This window comes from Artemia franciscana, chromosome 1, assembly GCF_032884065.1.
Source record: "Artemia franciscana chromosome 1, ASM3288406v1, whole genome shotgun sequence".
In the NCBI taxonomy this organism is placed as follows: domain Eukaryota; kingdom Metazoa; phylum Arthropoda; class Branchiopoda; order Anostraca; family Artemiidae; genus Artemia; species Artemia franciscana.
Window position 1 is genome coordinate 68,738,336 of NC_088863.1, and position 23,524 is coordinate 68,761,859.

Consider the following 23,524-nt stretch of genomic DNA (forward strand, 5'->3'; position numbering starts at 1 on the left):
CAGTTCATTATTTTACTATTATGTCTTCTAGCTGCATCTTCCAGATAGTGTCTTTATATTTTCATTTGTTATTTTGATGAGAGCGGCTACTGGATATAGGATCGTAATATTCATTTAAGGTTAAAGTTCCGCTGTCCTACAAAAAAAAATCCCCATTGTACTACTTGTTGTTTGTGTTTATGATGGAAAGGCAGCTCTTCGTTCACTATTTACATATGTAAAACAATGGTTATAAACAAAATAAACAAACAAGGTTATAAATAAAACATCAAGGTTGTAAATAAAAATAAAAAGTTAAAAGTTACTAGTGATGAAAAAAACCTTAATTTGTCTTTTGCCTCATAAATTCATTCAATTTTATATGCCGCTATTGCAGCGTCGGCTCCAATTTAGTGAAGAATTGATTCTAGCCCGTAGTAACTGGAAATTTAAAAATACATTTTGGAAGAAATATTGTGGGAGGAAGAATTACCATAAAGAAATGGTCATATTATTTGGCTTATCTTTATTAATAAAATTTTATTGCAGAAACGATTGTATGGAAATTTTGCATAAATCCTGAATAATTTCAAAGATGTTGTCGGATCAAAATGGAACCCTTACTACTGGAATCACCCTAGCCAAAGTCTCCTACAGAAGAATGGTAGTCCCCGATCTTGATCATCAAGAAAAATTAAGTTTTTGCGTGGGAATTACTATATCTGCTTTTCTTTCCTCTTTTTTGCCCCCATTTGGGCACAGAAACATCATAGAGAGAAATTTAAGGGTTCATCTGAAAGCTAATTTTAGATATTCCTGTCTTTCTTAAGCTGAAAATAATAACGCTACTGCTGATAGGCTCCAGGTATATGAAGATGCAGTTTTACTACAAAAGAATACATTTTCATATACAAGATGAAATAACATAAGTATCTTTCCATAAGAACTAATATGACACACTTTTCTTTTGAAACAGTTTCTTGCTGGGGTACAATTTCATATTTGAGCTAGTCCATTGGCAGACTTTCCGTAATTCGTTCTTTACTTTTTTCCAGCTAGAAAAAAGCAGAAAGCTTTTTTTCTTGTGAGTCATTTATTTTTAATATGATGATAACAATAATAAAAAAATATTACTCAAAAAGCTAATTATTGAGTCCTTGCATGGCGAAGACACCATGCCACCTTGTGTCTCTTTTCTACCACAGGTGGTGCTCAAGGGTGTAATTTCGTCAAAATACTAAGGTGTTGGGCAATAGTAAGAATCTATTTTCCCAAGTCACACGAGAGTGACCAAATGAAAAATGAGCCATATAGTACCAGAAAGAAAAAAAGTAAACAGTATACAAAAAGTATACAAAAAGACAAAAAAAATAGTATAGAAAAACAAAAGGTATACCAAAAAAACTGATCCGTTTCTGTCGATGCTTGAATTAGGTAGACATACCTTAGCTTTGACACGATTTCCTGAAGACACTAAATTTGCTCTGGGAGGGGGGCAGACTGGGTTCTAGGGGAAGTAGTTGGCCCTTGCCCCTTACAAAATTACGCCCCAAGTGTTGCTCTAAATTTGCCAGTAGTAAAAAGCCATAAATCTTCAATTTTTAATTTTTTCCCTGGAGTAACACACTGATTACAGACTGTTTCCTGAAGCTCTTAGGCACTAAAACCTGCAGGTATTAAACACCTATTTGTAATCTACAAAACCGTAAAATAAAGGAGTCTAATGATTCTGGCACTTCTCAATTAATCTAGATTAAAGCACTCGGCCATCGCGACACTATTTTCCTATTAAAACTTTAAGGACAGCGTCTCTAACTCTAAAAAAAGCCTTATTGTGTTAAGTAACTTTCTTCCTGCTAAAACCAAGCTAATGCCTATATAATTATCGCAATCGCTTTTATTACCTTTCTTTTAGAGGTACTAGTTAAGGCTTTCCTTAATAATCAAACAGTTTGGAGTAACGAAGCGTAAGCAAGGAGCAACCCAGCTCAATAGTAACCGAAACTCTAAAAAGCGAAATTTTGATACGAGTAGACATACCAAAGGAATTATATTTCTATGCTGATTTTAAATATATAGGTTTAGTTTAGTTATACCCATCAAAGGTTAGGAGCCTGAGAAAAATTCCCTGATTTTTGAAAAAGGGGAAAGACTCAAAACATTCACAGAATCTTACTGAAAACCACACCATTAGATTCATCATATTAAAGAACCATACTGTAGAGGTTTCAAGTTCCTATCTGCAAAAATGCGAATTTTGTACTTTTTTCAAGAAGAAAGATCACGGATGCGTGTTTGTTTGTTGTTGTTTTGTTTCATTCTTTTTTCTAGGGGTAATCGTATCGACCCAGTGAGCGTAGAACATGGAGGGAAGGCTCTTTCTAATGAAAAATAAAATTTCTAGTGCATTTTTTAAGTGACCAAAAAATTGGAGAGTAACTAGGCTCCCTCCCACGACACTTTTTTTCTCAAAATTGTACAATCACAATCCTGAGATTACTATTTTGTTCAGCAAAGCTGAAATACCTAATAACTATGTCTTTGGAGATAGCATGAGCCCACACAGCCCCTGAGGAAAGGTCTCGAAGTTTCAAGGGGAAATTGTATGCCCAGGGAATTTGCCAGAATTCCTATAAGAAACATATTTATATATCTTGTTTTCTCTTTACTGGTTCAATTTTACGCGTGGAGGTGTTGAAGGTAATTGGCCGGGATGAATCTTCACCAGTTAAATTTTTCAGAGTATATTTCCGTGGGGAAAGGGGTTCTTCCGTGGACGCGGAACCAGATTTCCTAATGTTGTCTAAAAAACAATCAGAAATTAAATAAAAAAAAATTATTAGGAAATTATTACGGAAGAATAATTTTACGTAAGAAAGGAAATTATTACGTATGCGAGGGGATTACCCCTTTATCAACACCTCGCTCTTTCTGCTAAAATTTAAATTTCGCCCCCATTCTTTAAAAATGACTGCTGAAACACAAGGGTTGTTTGATTAGAGCAATAAGCAACTTTAAAATACAAAAAGATTTTAGCGTGAAGAGCGAGGCGATGAGAAGGGGGCAAACCCCTCGTACATGTAACAATTTCTGTTCACTTTTAGTTTTAATACTACTTATTATTTTCATTTAAAAAAAAAATGTTTTTTGATTTAATCACTATAAAAAACGTTCACTTACTTGGAATTTCAGGTACTCGGGTAGTTACCTCAGTTACATGTTTATCAGAAGTTTCAGTCAAAGCCGTGGAGAGATCATCGGCGTTTCTTTTAAAAGTGGTATCTGTTAGAGGACTTTCAGTTTGTGACCGCTTATTATTCTGAAAAAAACGTTATAATTAGACTCCTGGACCAACGGCTCATTAATAGGTTGGTGCAATTGGGGAGCTATATCTGCGACCATGTTTTACCGAGCAAAAACTTATTGTCATGATGTTATGCATCAAATTTTTCATTTGCGCCAATAATCCTTGTATTAGGCATTTTACCAAAAAAACTGACAGTTCCTAATTTCAACAATTTTTTTTTTTTTTTTTTTTACACTGATAATTCCTTTTTCCCAAAATCACGGTGTTTCTGTTTTGATTTCATATGTGACCGCCGTGAAAAATCTCTTGCGGTATGTAGCTTCTAGAAAAAGATTACTTTTTAAATTTTAAGAAGCTTTTTAATAGGAACCAGGCAATTAAAAACAAAAAAAAAAAAATACTTGGAGTCCCAAAACTACGACTACTTCTAGTATATATATATATATATATATATATATATATATATATATATATATATATATATATATATATATATATATGTATATATATATATATATATATATATATATATATATATATATATATATATATATATATATATATATATATATATATATATATATACATATATATATACATATATATATCCATATATATATATATATATATATATATATATATATATATATATATATATATATATATATATATATATATATATATATATATATTAGATAGGCTGTGACGTAATAATTTTTGTTCGTTTTAAGTTTCAACTTCGCTCTTTACTTCCCTCAGAAATTTTTTTAAAAATTATTCTTTACCTGTTTTTAATAAAAAACCATACAGAAAGAACAAAATATTGATTGAAAAAAAAAACATCCGATGTGCCTGACACTGATGCGCGCGGTACAGATACGCCCGAAACTGACTTCGCTCTTTACTTACAGCTTTACACGTTCATCGTCTCCATCATTGAATTCTGACTCCTGGATCGAAATTTATCCTACCGGTACCATAAAATGCAATAGTACGAGGGGCATTCAAAAAACACGTGAAATTTTTTGCCAACAATTCATTGGCAATCATTTCTATGACCGTGAAGGAGTTGTACCTTTGGACTTTTTAGAAGGTTAAGGGGATCTCTAGATTTCCCTATAAATAGTCTAAAAGGATGAACGCATCATCTGGAGAAGTTATTTGACATAGAAGGAGGCTATATAAAAAAAATCCATTGTAATCATGAATGTTTTAAATCCGTTCAATGTTGGAAGATCCATTGTATAAGAAAAATCAATAAACAGTTGCAAACTTCTGCTTATATTTTAATGCCCTTGTACTATCATAAATATGAACCGTTTTATATGGAACTAGCTGGTTTAGTCCTGCAAAACATCAAGTTTACAACAGAAACTTTATTATCTATACTTTATAAAACAATTTATGTTTAGGCACAAGTATGGAACTAGCTGATTATTCTAACATTAGAACCAACATTGGTTTCGGTTCAACGTTTTAAATAAGTGTAACACCATTCAGAGCAGGCAAGAAATATGCGCTCTTCTATACTGAAAATGAACACCACACAAAGAAATAATTTTTAAGATTTTTAACGTGCCTCGATTTCTTTAGCATTCTATAAGTAGCTATTTTTCTAAGGAAGATTTTTAAGGTTTTCAGAAATGAGCTAAATTTCCCTATTTTCAACTTATATCACTAAGCACCCACTCTCCCTATTAGCCATATAAGAATGGCCATAAACAAAAAAAAAGTCGAAATGCAACCTAACAACTAAAAAAAAAAAACTGAAAAAATTCAAATGAGCTCTTAGTACTATAATTTCTCTATAGGTTATACATTGCAAATAGTTTTATTCTGTATATTAAATACAAAAATAATTAAATAATCTGAATAAGTAAATGTAATAATAAGCAATTTTTTATATATAAGTTTGAGTCGTTTCAGAACCACATCACAACATGTCTTTCTCCAACCCCTAAGTGGCAAGGTGTTGGGATCAGGGACGTAGTTTGCTTTGGAAACAGGGTACAACTACCCTTCCTAAACCTCAGTCTCCCCCAGAACCCAATTTACCCCCCAGCTGAAGTTTATTTTCTCCCAAAATCTTGACAAAATTAAGATTAGGCTGCATAATTCAGGCATTTTCGGAAACGGGTCAGTTTCCTTTAGCACATCTTTGCCTTTTTTTTATTACTGTGTGGCTCAGTTTTCAGTTTCCTCTGTCATTTTCACCTGATTTGGAAAAATTACCTCCAACTTCCCCCCTCCCTAGGATTTTGACGAAATTACACCACTGGTTGGGGTGTGTTTTTAGTGATCCATTAAGAATGTAGTTGCGAACCATGACTTAGATAACCTTTATTCCCTTTTGAATCAGGGGTCTTGACAATTTTAAAAAGTACTACTACTACTACTACTAACAACTCACTGCAGCACCAAGCAGCCTGAGGCCAACACAGCTACGCACGCTCCTCCTCCAACCTAATCTATTTAAAGCCTCCCTCTTTACACCCTCCCAGGAAGTTCCCATTTCCTTTAAATCCTTATTTATGACATCCTCCCAACCCAGACAAGGACGACCTGCTTTCCGTGTAGCCCCAGACGGTTGGCCAAAAAGGACAATCTTCGGTAATCTGTCATCCTTCATCCGTAGAACGTGGCCTAGCCATCTCAACCTTTCTTTCATTATAGCCCCAGAAAGCGGGATTGAACCACACTTTTCGTACAACCTACTGTTTGAAATACGGTCAGTCAGCCGGGTACCCAGAACAATCCGTAGGCAATTTCTCTGGAAAACATCTAGTAAATTTTCATCTGCTTTTCGGAGTGTCCATGCTTCAGAGCCATATTTGACCACTGTCATCACTGTAGCTTCCAATATTCTAATCTTGGTTTGTAGGCTTATCTTTCTATTCTTCCAAACTTTTTTTAACTGTGAAAAAACACCCTGAGCTTTAGCTATTCTACTTTTAACATCTTCACTGCTCCCACCATCTTTACTAATAATACTACCAAGGTAACTGAAGCTCCCAACCTGATCAATCTTTTCGTTACCTAAGGTCACCTGTTCATCTTCACTTATTCCTAACCTTAGTGACTTAGTCTTCTTAACATTAATTTTCAAGCCTATTTTAGCACCCTGAACTCGTAAAACCTCTAAAAATTCATTCATTTTGCTCACACTTTCATCTAATATGCTTAAATCATCAGCATAATCTAAGTCCAGGAGCGTTCTTCCTCCCCATTTGATTCCATGGTCTCCAATTGCCTTTCCTGTGCTCCTTAAGACGAAGTCCATCAAAATGATCCATATAAAGGGGGATAGAACACAACCCTGCTTAACTCCTGATTTAATACAAAACCAGTTGCTAACCTCATTTCCTACCTTAACCGCAGCAGTATTATTCTCGTACATAGCGCAAATCACTTTAATGTATTTTTCTGGTATACCATATAACGATAAGACCTTTGTTAACGCTGTTCTATCAACAGAATCGAAAGCTTGCTCATAATCGATAAAACTAAGGACCAAAGGTGTTTGACAACGAAGGGACTTCTCAATTATTAACCTAAGAGTGAATGCATGGTCGACACATCCTCTACCTTTTCTAAAACCGCATTGTTCTTCCCTTAAAACTTTGTCTACAGCATGTCTCAGTCTAAAAAGTATCATATTACTCAGTAATTTGCTACCTACAGAGACCAGACTAATGCCTCGATAATTCCGACATTCACTCTTGTCACCTTTCTTATACAGTGGTTTAATTAAGGTTTTCCTAAAATCATTGGGTACTTCCCCTTTTTGAAAAATCATGTTCATAATCTTCAGTAGCTTATTCCTAACCTCAGAGCCACCATATTTAAGGAACTCATTAATCATACTATCAGCACCTGGGGCCTTATTATTTTTTAATCCTTCTAGTACTGTCGCTAATTCTTCCTCACTAAACAAATCTTCCTTCACATCCAAGGTATCACAAACTTTTTCATTTTCATCTATATCTTTTCCTGCAACTGTATCTCGGTTTAGCACATTCTCAAAATGTTCCACCCATCTTTCTTTAACTTTTTCCTTATCACTAATTGTGACCCCATTTCTATCTTTAACTGGGACTAGTCCGGATCGGCTACTCCCTTTCAATTTATTAACATGCCAGTATAATATTTTACTATTATGCCGTCTAGCCGCATCTTCCAGATCCTCAGCAATTTTATCCATCGCCTCCATTTCACATCTCCTTAGTTCATATTTTAATGCTTTCTCCACTTTCTTTACATTCCTTTTGTTTTCATACGACCTATCGCTCAGATAATTCTTATACAAACCCCTTCTACTCTCTATTAAACCTAAAGCTTTTTCACTAATATTCCTAGTTGCTGTCTTAGCACTCTTCCCTAGGACACCATCAGCAACTTCACAAATTGTTTTTCTGAAATTATTCCATCCATCTTCCACATTGTCAAATTTTAAACCCTCAAGTTTAGTACTCAACTGTTCCTGGAATTTTTTTCTCAAATTTTCATCCTGAAGTCTACCAACATCATAACTTTCCGGGAGGGAGTTACTCTTCCGAAATTTCAGCTTTAAATTAACCTTAGACACTACTAGATGGTGATCTTTACTTTTAACATCAATAACGGCACTCCTATACACCCTAGTATCTTGTATTGATCCTGCTAGTTTTCTGTTTACAATAACATAATCAATAAGGTTTGCTGTCTTACCATCATCTACTAAGCCATCTACTAAGAGAACCCCACCTCTAATAATCTAATTCAATCTAATGGTTTTTGTAAGACTATAATTGCGTAGCTTATTGAAGGGGCTTGGAGGAGGAACATACGGGAGGTGTCCTTCCAAACCTCCATCTAAGGGTTTTGGACCATAGTTACTACAGCGAAGCCGTTTTATACCTCCAAGCTTTTCAATTTAATAAGTAACGCCAAAAGTGTTATATTTAGTGCTATACCACACTTACGGATAGTAGAACTGATATAAATCACGTAATTATGAACAACAGATTTCAAATGAGCCATGAAAGATCACTATAAAAATTTCTCATAGACCAATAGCCCCAGCTTTTCCGCTTGAGACACGGCACCAAAAGTGCCGTTTTAGTGCCATTTGGAGCTTTCAGGTGGTGTAATTTTTAGAAAAAACGTAGATATGAGCAATATATTTCATATGAGCTATTAAAAATCTGTTTACGATGTTCGGCTAGCCCGCTAGCCCCACTCCTTGAGAAATAGCACAAAAACTGTTATTTTAAGTGCCATATGGTACATACAGATGGCGGAGTTTGTAAAAAGCAAGTAGATGTTAGAAATAGCTTTTGAATGATTCATTAAGTATCTCTCTATGATGTTCCAGCAAACCATCAGCCATGAAAAAAAAAAACAGGAAACAGATCAGTGCTACCCATGCAAAAGAGTGATTTTCCTTGTTGTTCAAGGTGGGTGACTGTAGTTTCTCTGTACAATTTCGATTATGCTGATTTCAAATGGTACACTTTTATTTTGATCTGGCCCCTTTTTCGAGAGTTTTTGGGCTCGTTTTTAAATCACGATAAATTTATTTTTGCAATAGATTTTTACCTCTAAGATGAACCAAAATAATAGCTACCATTCCTGAATCGCTGTCAGATGGCAACTTTTTATTACAATACAGTTGGCCTTCTAAACACATTTTTTACCTGTGGTTACTGTAGGCTGAGGTTTGCTCTTTAATTGGCTGCAGCTACTACTGCAACCACGAAAAAACAAGATTTTTCTTATAGTCTGTGATCCAGAAGCCTGTTTCTTTCAAGGGGTGATACACAAGTGCTGAAGTTAGTTTAAGAGTGATTTTCGGAGTAACTAATGGTATTGATTACAAATCTTACGGTGTATTGCCTCATAACCAACAGGTCAATTTTTCCCATTAAACCAGAAATCGGCCTATAACGGCATCGTTGTATAGTTAATTTTATCAAACAGTTCGTGGTAACGAACTGTAGTAAGGAGCGACCCGGCTCAATAGTAACCAAACTCCAAAAAACAGAATTTTCACAACAATAGCTACATCAAAGGAATTGTATTTCAATGCTGATTTTAAATATATAAGTTTCATTAAGTTTAGATTTGCCAATCAAAAGTTACGAGCCTGAGGAAATTTGCCTTATTTAGAAAATAGGGAGAAACAACCCTTAAAAGTCATAGAATCTTAACGAAAATCATGCCATCAGATTCAGAGAATCAGAGAACCCTACAGTAGAAATTTTGAGTTCCTATCTACAAAAATGTGGAATTTTACATTTTTTGCCACAAGACAGATCACGGTTGCGTGTTTATTTGTTTGTTTGTTTTTTTTCCCAGGGGTGATCGTATCGACCCAGTAGTCCTAGAATGTCGTGAGAGGGCTCATTCTAACGGAAATTAAAAAATCTAGTACCCTTTTTAAGTGACCAAAAAAATTGGAGGGCGCCTAGGCCTCCTCCAACGCTCATTTTTTCCCAAAGTCACCAGATCAAAATTCTGAGATAGCCATTTTATTCATCATGGTCCAAAAATCTAATAACTATGTCTTTGGGGACGACTTACTCCCCTACATTCCCCGTGAGAGGGGCTGCAAGTTACAAACCTTGACCAGTGTTCACATATAGTAATGGTTATTTGGAAGTGTAGAGATGCTTTCGGGGGATTATTTTTTAGCTGGGGGAGGGGTTGAGGGGAGGGGATTATGCGGGGAGAACTTTCCATGGAGAAATTTGTCATGGGAAAGAAAATTCCCATGAAGGGGGGGCATGATTTCTTAGCATTTTTTTAAGGAACAATGAAAAAATAAATATGATAAAGTTTTTTTAAACTGAAAGTAAGGAACAACATTGAAACTTAAAACGAATAGAAATAATTACGCAAATGATGAGTTCACCTCCTGCTAGTACCTCGCTCTTTACGCTGAAGTGATTTTATTAATTTCAACTATTTATTGTACGGCCTTTGTGATTCAGGGGTCATTCTTAAGGAATTGGGACAATTTGAAGCTTTAGTGTAAAGAGCGAGGTATTGACGAGGGGGGGGCTCGAATACGTGATAAGAATAACAAATATAGAAGTTCGTTGCTGAAGCTAATTCGTAAGTTACGTATTTTTACTAATAAAAATGTTCGTAGAAAAATAAAAAGTTTTAGTTGCCTTTTAAATAACCAAAAAGTTGGAGGGTAGCCAGGCCTACTCCCGCGCTGCTTTTTCCTCAAAATTGTCTGATCAAAACTATGAGAAAGCAATTTAGCCATGAAAATAAATTAATATGTAAATTTCGTTTTAATTATTCATGAGCGGAAAGCCAAAATCAAAACATCCATTAATTCAATAAGTAAGAAGCAACATTAAAACTTAAAACGATCAGAAATTACTCCGTATATGAAAGGGGCTGTTCCATCCTCAACGCCCCACTCTTTACGCTAAAGATTTTTACTGTTTTAAAAAGTAGAGCTGAGAGAAAGTGTCAGACTTTAGCGTAAAGAGCGAGGCATTGAGGAGGGAAGAGTCCCTTTCATATACGGAGTAATTTCTGCTGGTTTTAAGTTTTAATATTGCTCCTTACTTTCAGTTAAAAAAACTTGTTTTTTTCATTTAATGAACTTTCAAAATCGAAAGTGAAATATAACAAACTGTATGCATTATGAATAACGAAAACAAATAATTTTTGTGTGATATTTTCTTTTTGCCAAGCCAAATACAGCACAAGCTAGGGGTCTCAAAAAATATTATATTTTTCTGCTATTTCAAGCTATTTTTATTTTAAACTTGAAGTCCATTCAAAAACACTCTACTTATTCGCTTTAATTTGAGGTTCCCCTAATTATGTATTATGGTGTGTTCTTGAATAAAAATCTCCTTTGTTTTAGGAGCCATATATTTTCTAACATATCGATACATGTTGGCTGTTTTTTTTTACAAAAACAACTCACAATGATGAGCATAAGTTTCAAATACGAAACAAAGCAAGTAATAGGACATCTAAGACGTTTTACTTTGTCTTGATAAGCCACCTGGATCTTCAAAATGCCATGAAAAGAAGTGGTAAAAGCGAGTATATTTTGGGAAAAAATCGTTTGTGATGCTAATAGTTTCTTGTTAGACTCGATCGCGCACTCAATCAGGCTGTTATCTTAGTTACACACTATTTTCTGAGCCACCAAATAGGCTCCGAAAGGGCGTTTTGAAAAATGGAGCTGACGATTAAAAACAAAAATGAAGAATTTAAAAACAGGCGATGGACAAATTACGATGGACACGCTTTTTTTATGTTTAACATATTTCCATTCTTTTTCTGCTCTGTTGGCTAATACAAGTCTAACATCCATTTTGTAAAATTGTGGGAATGTTCACAACTTTAGACAAAGAAACGAAGCAAAATCTTGATATTTTCCCAGGGAACGTATGTTTTCTCGGAAAGATCTATAGTTAACATGCAATTTTTATCTCGTCAACAAAAGATCGCTTTTTGGTGATTCGGAAAATATTCCCTTTTTATTCTCTTGTATGCCTGCAGAAATTAAGTTTCTTATGTTTTATTTGTGCGCAAAACAAAGTTGGGCGAATCATACATGCTTTTAAACGTGTTATGAAACAAAATCTGTGCTCTGAAAGTCATTTAGACAAGATATAACTATGTACAATACAAAATTACCAAACGTAGAGTTGACGTAGGCTTTTTTAGTGTATTCTTACAAGGCTCGTAAAAGCTACACCTAAAGACCAATTCATGTCGGAAATATACTTATGTTTTCTTCCTTCAGCCCACAGTTTTTTGGTATTTATATTTAAATGGAAAAAAAAATTGCATTCTTTTTTCCATTACCCAAGACAGTTTGAACAGATTATGTGTACAGTGAGAAGCGGCCATCGCTCCTTTTAAAAATTCGGCTAAAAGTACAAAACAAAGTCATGGTCGAATCAGTGCCACCGAGTACTTTAGATTTCACCCTCTAAGCAAGGTCTGTAGATATGTCCACTAATCCCCTCTTTTTTTACGATAGCCAGCCATTGATCATTTAAGTTTGTTTAATGGTTAACCTTGGTTCAAGCAACCATAATTATTATGCAAATGACTTTTAGCATGTGTTGGCTGCTCTTCCCTTCGTTCAGTATCCTTACTACAAAGATTTTCATCGCTTAAAAACATTTCCTATAAGAGGGAGGGTTCAAGAAGTCTCAGACTGAACTGTAAAGTCATAAAAATGTATCTTGATGCTTAAGAATTATTTTCTGTTAAGTCAGTATAATAGTTATTATTTCCTTAGACGGTAACAATGTTGTTAGTCTTCAAGCCAATTATTTGAAGCTTATTTCCTCTCAAAAGTTCAAATACCTAGTTGTGTCAGTAGAAAATTAAACTGTTATTCATAATTTTAGTCTGTCAATGTACTTTTTACGACTGAGCATGAAGATTATACCGTGAGAACCTCTAGAACCTCTTACAGAGGTTCTAGAAAAGGCGAGGACATTGAAAGAATTTTAGATGCAGTGTAAACTCTCGAAAACTGTTTTCGCGATAAGTTTTGCTGTAAGTTAAACAAAAATAATAATTTAAATTCAGTAACGAAATTTAAATTGAATTCTCTCGCTTGGCAGTCTTTTTTTAAACCGCGTTTTTCTGGTTTCCGCTAGCGAAGTGGGTTGGGAGGGCTTTTTTAGTTTTGCTGATTATGGGGGCTATACAGTGCCGCAAATTAGAGGATGAGGCATTTGCCCTGCCTTGAATCAAAAATGTATTTTTGTATTTTCATAGAAAAATGTGTTTTTCTTTATTATTATTGAAACAATACTCTCCCAATCAGATTCTGAAAAAGACAGTTTGACCCCCCCCCTCCACCTCTAGAGCTACATTTCTGTAAATTTGTGCAAAAGGATGTGGAGAAGGGAATTGTAACCTCCCAATGAAAGATTTAGACTACGGATATTATATCGGTATCTACTTTCAACTCACTAGCCTTCCAAATTCAGAAATGGTCCCTAAGAGTTTCATTTCTGTCTTGTGATACTTTAAGATGCCTTGATCAAAATTAATTTACTAAAAGTGCAGTAGATATGATCAAGAGCTTTGAAACTAGCTACCGTATTAAACATCATTCTACTATAATGTTATATACTAATTTCTGCACTAGTTATGGGTTAGTTTTGCACAGTTTATGGAAAATAATATGTAGATATGGTAGCACATCGGCTAGCAACCCTCTAGACCAGGTAAGTTTTAATCGATAAGCCATAAATTTGCCTGTAAGGACACCGTCCAGGAGTTTATTTTCTTAACATCTGGAATATAAATCAAATTAGGACAAACTATTACACTTTGAATCGCAAAGAAAAGTAAATTTTGGTGGCATTTATATATATATATATATATATATATATATATATATATATATATATATATATATATATATATATATATATATATATATATATATATATATATATATATATATATATATATAAGCTAGGACGAATTTAGCAACAACCACTAGGGGATTATATTTCTCTGATGTTTAAATGCATTGTAAACAAATATTGACGCATTGTGAATAAATAAGAAAAAAGAAAGATTACCATTTAAAATTGCTGAAAACAAAGATCCTGATAGCACTTACACTTAAAGCACTTAAAAAACAAAACCTAACTTAAAGGTTTTCAAAAGAGATGAAAGACTAAAACAACGCTGATATTTCGCCTGTATGTAAACTAGGCGTCTTCAGCACAAGATAAAAAGAAAAAAAAAACACTAAACTAAATAACAAATAAAACCACCACCAATATTAATAAATACAATTGTCGCAACTGATCCACGTAGGAAAAGAAGCTATTAGAGTTACTTTAATAAGAACATCAAAGCAACTGAGGAAAAATTATAAAAAGTGAAACTATTCCGTTGCGAAATAATCCTCTTGTTAGCTAATTAAATAATAAAAAACTAGTTTTTTTAACTGAAAGTAAGGAGCGACATCAAAACTTAAAACGAACAGATATTACTCCGTATATGAAATGGGTTGTTCCCTCCGCAATCCCTCGCTCTTTACGCTAAAGTTTTTAATTGTTTTAAAAAGTAGAATTGTGGCAAAGAGTCAAACTTTGACTCTTTTTTTTTTATTTAATTAGCTAACAAGAGGATTATTTCGCAACAGAATAGTTTCACTTTTTATAATTTTTCCTCATTTGCTTTGATGTTCTTATTAAAGTAACTCTAATAGCTTCTTTTTCCTACGTGGATCGGTTGCGACAATTGTATTTATTAATATTGGTGGTGGTTTTATTTGTTATTTAGTTTAGTGTTTTTTTTTTCTTTTTATCTTGTGCTGAAGACGCCTAGTTTACATACAGGCGAAATATCAGCGTTGTTTCAGTCTTTCTTCTCTTTCCTCTCTACTGGCCGCAGTCTCGTTTGATGTTTTTTTTATGGCACTTGGTATTAACCAAGTGACATTTAGCAATCGCAAATTCTGTCGGTCTGTCTGTCGGTCTGTCGGTCCCGATTTTGCTACTTTAGGCACTTCTAGGTAAGCAAGGACGATGAAATTTGGCAAGCGTATCAGGGACCGGACCAGATTAAATTAGAAATAGTCGTTTTTCCAATTTGACCATCTGGGGGGGGGGGGGAGTGGGGGGCCGGTTATTTCGAAAAAAATTGAAAAAATGAAGTATTTTTAACTTATGAGTGGTTGATGGGATCTTAATGAAATTTTATGTTTGGAATGATATTGTGTCTCAGAACTCTTATTTTAAACCCCGACCGGACCTAATTAAATTGGGGGGAGTTGGAGGGGGGAAACCTAAATCCTGGAAAACACTTGGAGTGGAGGGATCGGGATGAAACTTGATGGGAAAAATAAGCACAAGTCCCAGATACATGATTTACATAATCGGAACGGATCCGCTCTCTTTGGGGTAGTGGGGGGGGGGGGGGTAATTCTGAAAAACTAGAAAAATGAGGTATTTTTAACTTACAAACGGGTGATCGGATCTCAATGAAATTTGATGTTTAGAAGGATATCATGTCTTAGAGCTCTTATTTTAAATCCCGACCGGATCTGGTGACATTGGGTGGGGGGAGTTGGGAGGGGGAAACCTAAAACTTGGAAAACACTTAGAGTGGAAGGATCGGGATGAAACTTGGTGGGAAAAATAAGCACAAGTTCTAGATACATGGTTGACATAACCGGAACGGATCCGCTCTCTTTGGGGTAGTTGGGGGAGGGGTTAATTCTGAAAAATTAAAAAAAATGAGGTATTTTTACCTTACGAACGGGTGATCGGATCTCAATGAAATTTGATATTTAGAAAGATATCGTGTCTCAAAGCTCTTATTTTAAATCCTGACTGGATCTGGCGACATTGGGGGAAGTTTGGGGCGGGAAAACCTAAAATCATGGAAAACGCTTAGATTGGAGGGATCGGGATGAAACCTGGTGGGAAAAATAAGCAGAAGTCTTATATATGGTATTTACATAATTGGAATGGATCGGCTCTATGGGGGGGGGTTAATTCTGAAAAATAAGAAAAAATGACGTATTTTTTAGTTACGAAGGAGTGATCGGATCTTCATGACACTTCATATTTAGAAGGATCTCGTAACTCAGATCTCTTATTTTAAATCTCAACCGGATCAAGCGTAATTGGAGGGGTGGCAGTTGGGGGGACCGGAAATATTAGAAAATACTTAAGGCAGTGAGATCAGGATGAAACTGGATAGGAAGAATAGAAACCTGTCCAAGATACGTGACTGACATAACCGGACCGGATCTTCTCTCTTTAGTGGAATTGGGGGGAGGGGTAATTTTTAAAATTGAGGTATTTGTAACTTACGAAAGGGTGACCAGATCTTAATGAAATTTGATATTTAGAAGGATCTTGTGCTTTAAAGTTCTAATTTTAAATTCCGACCAGATCCTGTGACATTGGGGGGAGCTGGAGGGGGAAACCAGAATTCTTGGAAAACGTGAAAATTGGGGTAATTTTATCTTACGAATAGATGATCGGATCTTAATGAAATTTGATTCTTAGAAGGAATTCATGTCTCAGAGCTCTCATTTCAAATCCCGACCAGATCTTTTGACATTGGGGGGAGTTGGAGGGGGAAATCTTGGAAAAACACTTGGAGTGGTGGAATCGGGATGAAGCTTGGTGGATAGAATAAACCAATGTCCTTGATACGTGATTGACGGAACCGTACTAGATTCGCTCTCTTTGGGGGATTTGGGGGGAGGGTTCAGTAATTTGGCGAGTTTGGTGTTTCTGGACGTGCTAGGACGATGAAAATTGGTAGGCGTGTCAGGGAGCTGCACAAATTGATTTGATAAAGTCGTTTTCCCAGATTCGACCATCTTGGGGGCTAAAGGGAGAGGACAAATTAGAAAAAATTAGGTATTTATAACTTACGAGTGGGTGATCGGATCTTAATGAATTTTGATATTTAGAAGGACATCGTGACTAAGAGCTCTTATTTTAAATCCTGACCGGCATTAAGCCTCTTATTTTCCTTTGTAAATCAATCTATTGATTCATAGAATTTTGTTAGAGCTCATACCATATGATCTCTTAGCTCTTCTCGCCTCGTCACAAGTGCCATATGAGCTCTTAGCTCTTGTTTTCATTGAGTTTTTCTTTATTGAGTTTTATATAGTTAATACACAATAAAAGTTTATTACGGTTTGTTTATTCAGCAATATTAATGTCATAACTACAACATAGGTGATGCACGGCAGCTATTATAAAAGAGCTGATTTGACTGTTTTACTTTAGAAGGGGTACCTGAACCATCAAAAATTCATTTTTTGCCCCAATTTCTTGAACTTCTGCAAGAAGCACTTGAGATCAGTACGGAGAAGGATATTATAACGCCTAGCCTTCCTTTATTTGAAAGAACACTTTGAAATACGTTAGAGATACAGATGTAGACATTGGCCGGTTCTGTGTCCAATTTCGTAAAAATTTTGGATGGGAAATAAAAGATTACATTCTTATGCCTATCTGATTTCATTTTAAATCAACAGAGCTTATAATAAACATATATTTGCTCGATGAGCCGCCTTCTCCCCCTCAAAGTTTCTAAAATTTTGATATGTGAATTTATTTTGGTGCTTAACCTCACCCTCTTCCTCCAAACAGAATAATTTCCGGGCAAGAGTTTTTCAGCGATGTTCATCGTTGTCAAAGTACTGATATACAAATGTGCAACTTTGCCGTCGAGAGTGAAGACTGAAGAAATAGCAGCTCCTCGCCACAATTAGTATTAATTTAAAAAAAAGTTTTTGAGGGAAGTAAAGAGCGAAGTTGAAACTTAAATCGAACAAAAATTATTCTTTCACAGTCTATCAAACATACATCAATAAAGCTAGTAAAAATATAACAATTGATCATATTTCCCTATGTTTGTAGGATTATAGAAAATAAGCGCTTAACTGAAAACACAGAAACCAGGTATTAAAAACAAGAATGTTGATTTGTTAGTTAAAAGTGATTACGTAGCCTGAAAACAACAAACTAATCTATAAAGCTTTTCATAGTCTTAAACCAGCCATGATATCAGTGACTTTCAGTATGCATTTAAAATTATCTTAAAAACATAAGTATAAAAATAAAAAACTTTTTTAATAGCCGCAAAGTCACTGAAGAGCATACAGAAATATTGGATTGATTTATCAGGTGACATTTTGGTCTCACCAGCTATAACACCAATAGTGAATAATAAACAATCTTAAGTTGTAAGAAATACACTCTAGTATAACCTTGAAAAATGCTTTATTTGTATACTGTAATTAAATAAAACAAAGTTTTTTTTAACTGAAAATAAGGAGCGACATTAAAACTTAAAATGAACAGAAATTACTCCGTGTATGAAAGAGGCTGTTCCTCCCTCAACGTCCCGCTCTTTGCGCTAAAGCTTTACTCTTTCTCTCAATCCTACTTTATTAAACAGTAAATAACTTTAGCGTAAAGAGCGTGACGTTGAGGGAGGAACAACCCCTTTCATACACGGAGTAATTTCTGTCCGCTTTAAGGTTTAATGTCGCTCCTTACTTTCAGTTAAAAAAACTTGTTTTTTTGTTTAATTTCTGAACGTTTTTTAATTAATACATGTTTTTATTTAGGCTCTCCGCAAATGAATAATTAAAACGAAATTTGCGTATCCGTTTTTGTTTTTTGTTTTTTTGCTAAATGGCTTTCTCTTACTTTTGATCAGGCGGTTTTGAGAAAAAGGGTGGGAGAGGAGGCCTCGTTGCCCTCCAATTTTTCAGTTAATTAAAAAGGCAATTAGAATTTTTAATTTTTAACGAACGTTTTTATTAGTAAAAAACATACATAACTTACAAATTATCTTACGTAACGAACTTCTATATTCGAATATTTTATTGCCCCCTCGTTAATACCTCACTCTTTACACTAAAGCTTTAATTTTGTCCTAAGTCATTAAGACTGACCCCTGTATCACAAAGGCTGTAGAATAAATATTTAAAATTACTAAAAATACTTTAGTGTAAAGAACGAGCTATTTAGGAAGAGATGGACCACCCATATGCGTAATAGCCTCTGTTCGTTTTAAGTTTTAATGCTGGTCCTTACTTTCAGTTGAAAAAACATTTTTATTTTTTCATTGTTTTTTCTTAAATAATGCTAGAAAATTCTGCGCCCCCTTCATGGAATTTCTCTTCTCCCATGACAAATTTCTCCAAGTGAAGATCCTCTAATATATATATAATATACAGTTCGTTACCACGAACCGTTTGAAACCGGCCTCAATCGGTTCACTATCAGACAGTTCGTGGTATCGAACAGCAGTAAGGAGCGACCCGGCTCAATAGTAACCGAAACTCTAAAAATAAAATTTTGATACCAAATAGTTACATCAACAGAATTGCATTTTAATGCAAATTTTAAATATACAAGTTTCGGCAAGCTTAGTCTTATCCATCAAAAGTTACGAGCCTGAGAAAATTTGCCTTATTTTAGAAAATGGTAGAAAACCCCCGTAAAAGTCATAGAATCTTAACAAAAACCCCACCATCAGATTCAGCGTATCAGAAAACCCTTTTTTGAAATTTCAAGCTCCTATCAACATAAATGTGGCATTTTGCATTTTTTTGCCAGAAGAAAAATCACGGATGCGTGTTTATTTGTTTTTTTGTTTGTTTTTTTTTTCCCCAGGGGTGATCGTATCGACTCAGTGGTCCTTGAACGTTGCGAGAGGGATCATTACAACGGAAATTAAAAGTTTTAGTGCCCTTTTTAAGTGACCAAAAAACTGGAGGGCACCTAGGCCCCCTCCCACCCTCATTTCTCCCAAAGTCACCGGATCAAAATTCTGAGATAGCCATTTTATTTACAATAGTCAAAGAATCTATTAACTATGTCTTTGGGGCCGACTTACTCTCCCACAGTCCCCGTGGGAGTGGCTGCAAGTTACAAACTTCGACTAGTATTTACATATAGTAATGTTTATTGGGAAGTGCACAGACGTTTTCACAGGGATTTTTTCTTGGTTGGGGGGGGGGATTTGGAGGGGGCTACGTGGGAGGATCTTTCCATGGAGGAATTTGTCATGGGGGAAGAGAATTTCAATGAAAGGGGCCCAGGATTCTCAAGCATTATTAAAAATAATAATGAAAAATAATTATGAAAAGTTTTTTCAACTGAAAGTAAGGAGCAGCATTAAAACTTAAACCGAACAGAAATTATTTCGCATATGAGGGGTTTACCTCCTCGTAATACCTCGCCTCTTTACGCTAAAGTATTTTTAGTAATTTCAACTATTTATTCTACGGCCTTTGTGGTTCAAGGGTCATTCTTAAGGAATCAGGACAAAATTTAAGCTTTAGGGTAAAGAGCGAGGTATTGACGAAGGGGCGAGCCCCCTCATATATGTAATAAAAACATACGAAAATGGAAGTCCGTTAAGTAAGTCAATTCGTTAGTTACATATATTTTTTACTAATGAAAACGTTCGTAAAAAAAATTAATAGTTCTAGTTGCCTTTTTAAGTAATCAACAAATTCGACGGTAACTCGGCCTACTCCCCAAATACTTTTTTTTTCAACATCTTCCGATTAAAACTATGAGAAAGCCATTTAGCCAAAAAAAAATAATATGCAAATTTAGTTTTAATTATTTTTTTGCGGAGGGAAATCAAAACATGCATTAATTCAAGAACGTTCAGAAATTAAATTTAAAAAAAAGTTTGTTTTTAAGTGAAAACTTAAAACTTAAAACGAACAGAAATTATTCTGTATAGTAAATGGGTTGTCCCCTCCTCAACACCTCGCTCTTTACGCTAAAGTTTTTTCTGGTTTTAAAAAGTAAAGTTGTGACAAAGAGTCAAACTTTAGTGTACAGAGTGAGGTGTTGAGGAGGGGAAAACCCCTTTACTATACGGAATAATTTCTGTTAGTTTTCATTTTTAATGTTGCTCCTTACTTTCAGTTATAAAAAATTGTCTTTTTTATTTAATTATTGTACCAAAACTCCTATGTTGCTTTGGTTTCAAACAGTTCGTGGTAACGAACTGTAGTAAGGAACAAACCGGCTCAATAGTAACCGAAACTCTAAGAAATAAAATTTTTATACCAATAGTTACATCAAAAGAATCGCATTTTAATGCTGATTTTAAATATATAAGTTTCATCAAGATCAGTTATACCTATCAAAAGTTACGAGCCTGGGAAAATTTGTCTCATTTTAGAAAATAGGGGGGAAACACCCTCTAAAAGTCATACAATCTTAACGAAAATCACACCATCAGATTTAGCGTATCAGAGAACTTTATCGTAGAAGTTTCAATCGCCTATCTACAAAAATGTGGAATTTCGCATTTTTTGCCAGAAGACAGATCACGGATGCCTGTTTATTTATTGTTTTTTTGTTGTTTTTTTTTTTCTTCTTTTTTTCCAGGGGTGATCGTATCGACTGAGTGGTCCTAGAATATCCGGGAAGGCTCGTTCTAACTGAAATTAAAAGTTCTAGTGCCCTTTTTAAATGAACAAAAAATTAGGGGGGGGGGGGCAACTAGGCCCCCTCCCATGCTCATTTTCTCCCAAAAGTCACCGGATCAAAATTCCGAGATAGCCATTTTATTCACCATAGTCGAAAAACATAATAACTATGTCTTTAGAGACGACTTACTCCCCCGCAGTCCCCGTGGGAGGGGCTACAAGTTACAAACCTTGACCTGTGTTTACATATTAGTAATGGTTACTGGGAAGTTTACAGACGTTTTCAGGGGGATTTATTTGGTTTAAGGGGGACAGTTGACAGGGGGGATACGTTGGAGGATATTTCCATGGAGAAACTTGTCATGGGGGAAGAGAATTTCAATGAAGGGGGCGCAGCATTTTCTAGCATTATTTGAAAAAACAATGAAAAAATAAATATGAAAAGTCTTAAAGGAGACTTTAAAATATGAAAGGAACAGCATTAAAACTTAAAACGAACAAAATTATTACGCATTTGGGGGGTTTGCCTCCTCGTTATACCTCACTTTTTATGCTTAAGTATTTTTAGTAATTTCAACTATTACGGCCTTTGTGATTCAGAGGTCATTCTTAAGGAATTGGGACAAAATTTAGGTTTTAGTGTAAAGAGCGAGGTATTGACGACGGTTGAACCCCCTTATATACGCAATAAAAACACACGAATATAGAAGTTCGTTACGTAAGTTAATTCGTAAGTTACGTATATTTTTTTACCAATGAAACCATTTGTAAAAAATTAAAAGTTCTAGTTGCTTTTTAAGTAATCAAAAAATTGGAGGGCAACTAGGCCTCCTCCCTCACTCCTTTTTTCTCAAAACCTTTCGATTAATTGCAATTAACTAATATGCAAATTTCGTTTTTATTATTTATGTGCGGAGAGCCAAGATCAAAACATGCATTAATTCAAAAACGTCCAGAAATTAAATAAAAAAACAAGTTTTTTAAAATAAAAGTAAGGAGTAACATTAAAACTTAAAACAAACATAAATTACTCCGTATATGAAAGGGGCTTCTCCTCCTCAACACCCCGCTCTGTAAGCTAAAGTTTCTTACTGTTTTAAAAATAGAGTTAAGAGAAAGTGTCAAACTTTAGCGTAAAGAGCGAGGGTTGAGGAGGAAAAGCCCCTTTCATATACGGAGTAATGTCTGTTCTTTTAAGTTTTAATGTTGCTCCTTACTTTTATTTAAGAAAACTTGTTTTTTTTTATTTAAATTCAGTAAAGCACTAGTTTTCTATAATCCTATAAACATAGGGAAAAATGATTATTTGGTTTATTTGTCGTAGCTTTATATGCTAGATCAACTGTGAAGTAATCATTTTTTTCTCATTTTAAATTTCAACTTCACTCTTTACTTCCCCCAAATAACTTTTTTTAAATTAATCTTTGCACGTTTTTAATTTAAATTTAATAAAGAAGCAACACTGCAATGATACCTTTTATTATTTTCAAGGGGGCAGCACCCTCATATTCGGAATAATTTCTGTTCGTAAGGTTTTCAAAACCTAAGCAAAATTTTGAAATGTCTAAACTATTTCACTAAACATCCCCCCCTGATAATCACAAAAAAGAACCATTACACATACAGGTGTATCATGGCCATAAACGAGAAAAAGTTGGAAACTAACCTGACAACCAGAACAATATCCCAGAAAAAAATTCTAATAGGCTCTTAGTGTCATGATTTCTCTATATACATTACAAATAGTTTTATTCTATCTATTAAATAGTAAAAAATGAAACGATCTGGATAAATAAATATAACAATAAGTAATCCTTCTTTGACGATACAACTTTTAGTGGTTCCAGAACCATATGCCTACACTTCTCCAACCCTATGTGGCAATTGGTCGGGGTCCGGTTCGTAATTTCTTCCAAAGATAATGTATGGAACATTTCACAATGTCCGAAAAAACAACAAAATAGTAAATTAGCTAAAAAATAATCATATAAAAGGCAGAAAAGCATGATTGCAATAAAAATGCCTGATTAAGGAACTGAACCCTTGCCATTCTGATTCGATGTCTAATGCGCTAGTAATTGAACTACGGCGGCTGATTGATTGAATTGAATCTATTGGGTTTTGTAGGACCAAATTGTTGAATCTACAGCCCTTTTCCCAAAGACTATGGAGAGCTATATCAGCTACAAAAGCGTAGTTATTGAACCTTATTCAGTAATACATTTGTAATTGGCTATTATAAAACATTGAGCTAGTAAAACTTATAAACTATATTTGGTAAAGCTCAACTTTTA

The 23,524-nt window shown here is 34.7% G+C and overlaps 1 protein-coding gene across 1 annotated transcript in view; it reads right to left on the minus strand.

Moving 5' to 3' along the window:
• LOC136033283 (dorsal-ventral patterning tolloid-like protein 1) overlaps nt 1–23,524 on the minus strand; it is a 120,309-nt gene that overhangs the window by 91,394 nt on the left and 5,391 nt on the right. Inside the window, exon 2 of the mRNA XM_065714045.1 lies at nt 3,160–3,298. Coding sequence (XP_065570117.1) covers nt 3,160–3,298 — 139 coding nt within the window. The remainder of the gene's footprint in view (nt 1–3,159; nt 3,299–23,524) is intronic.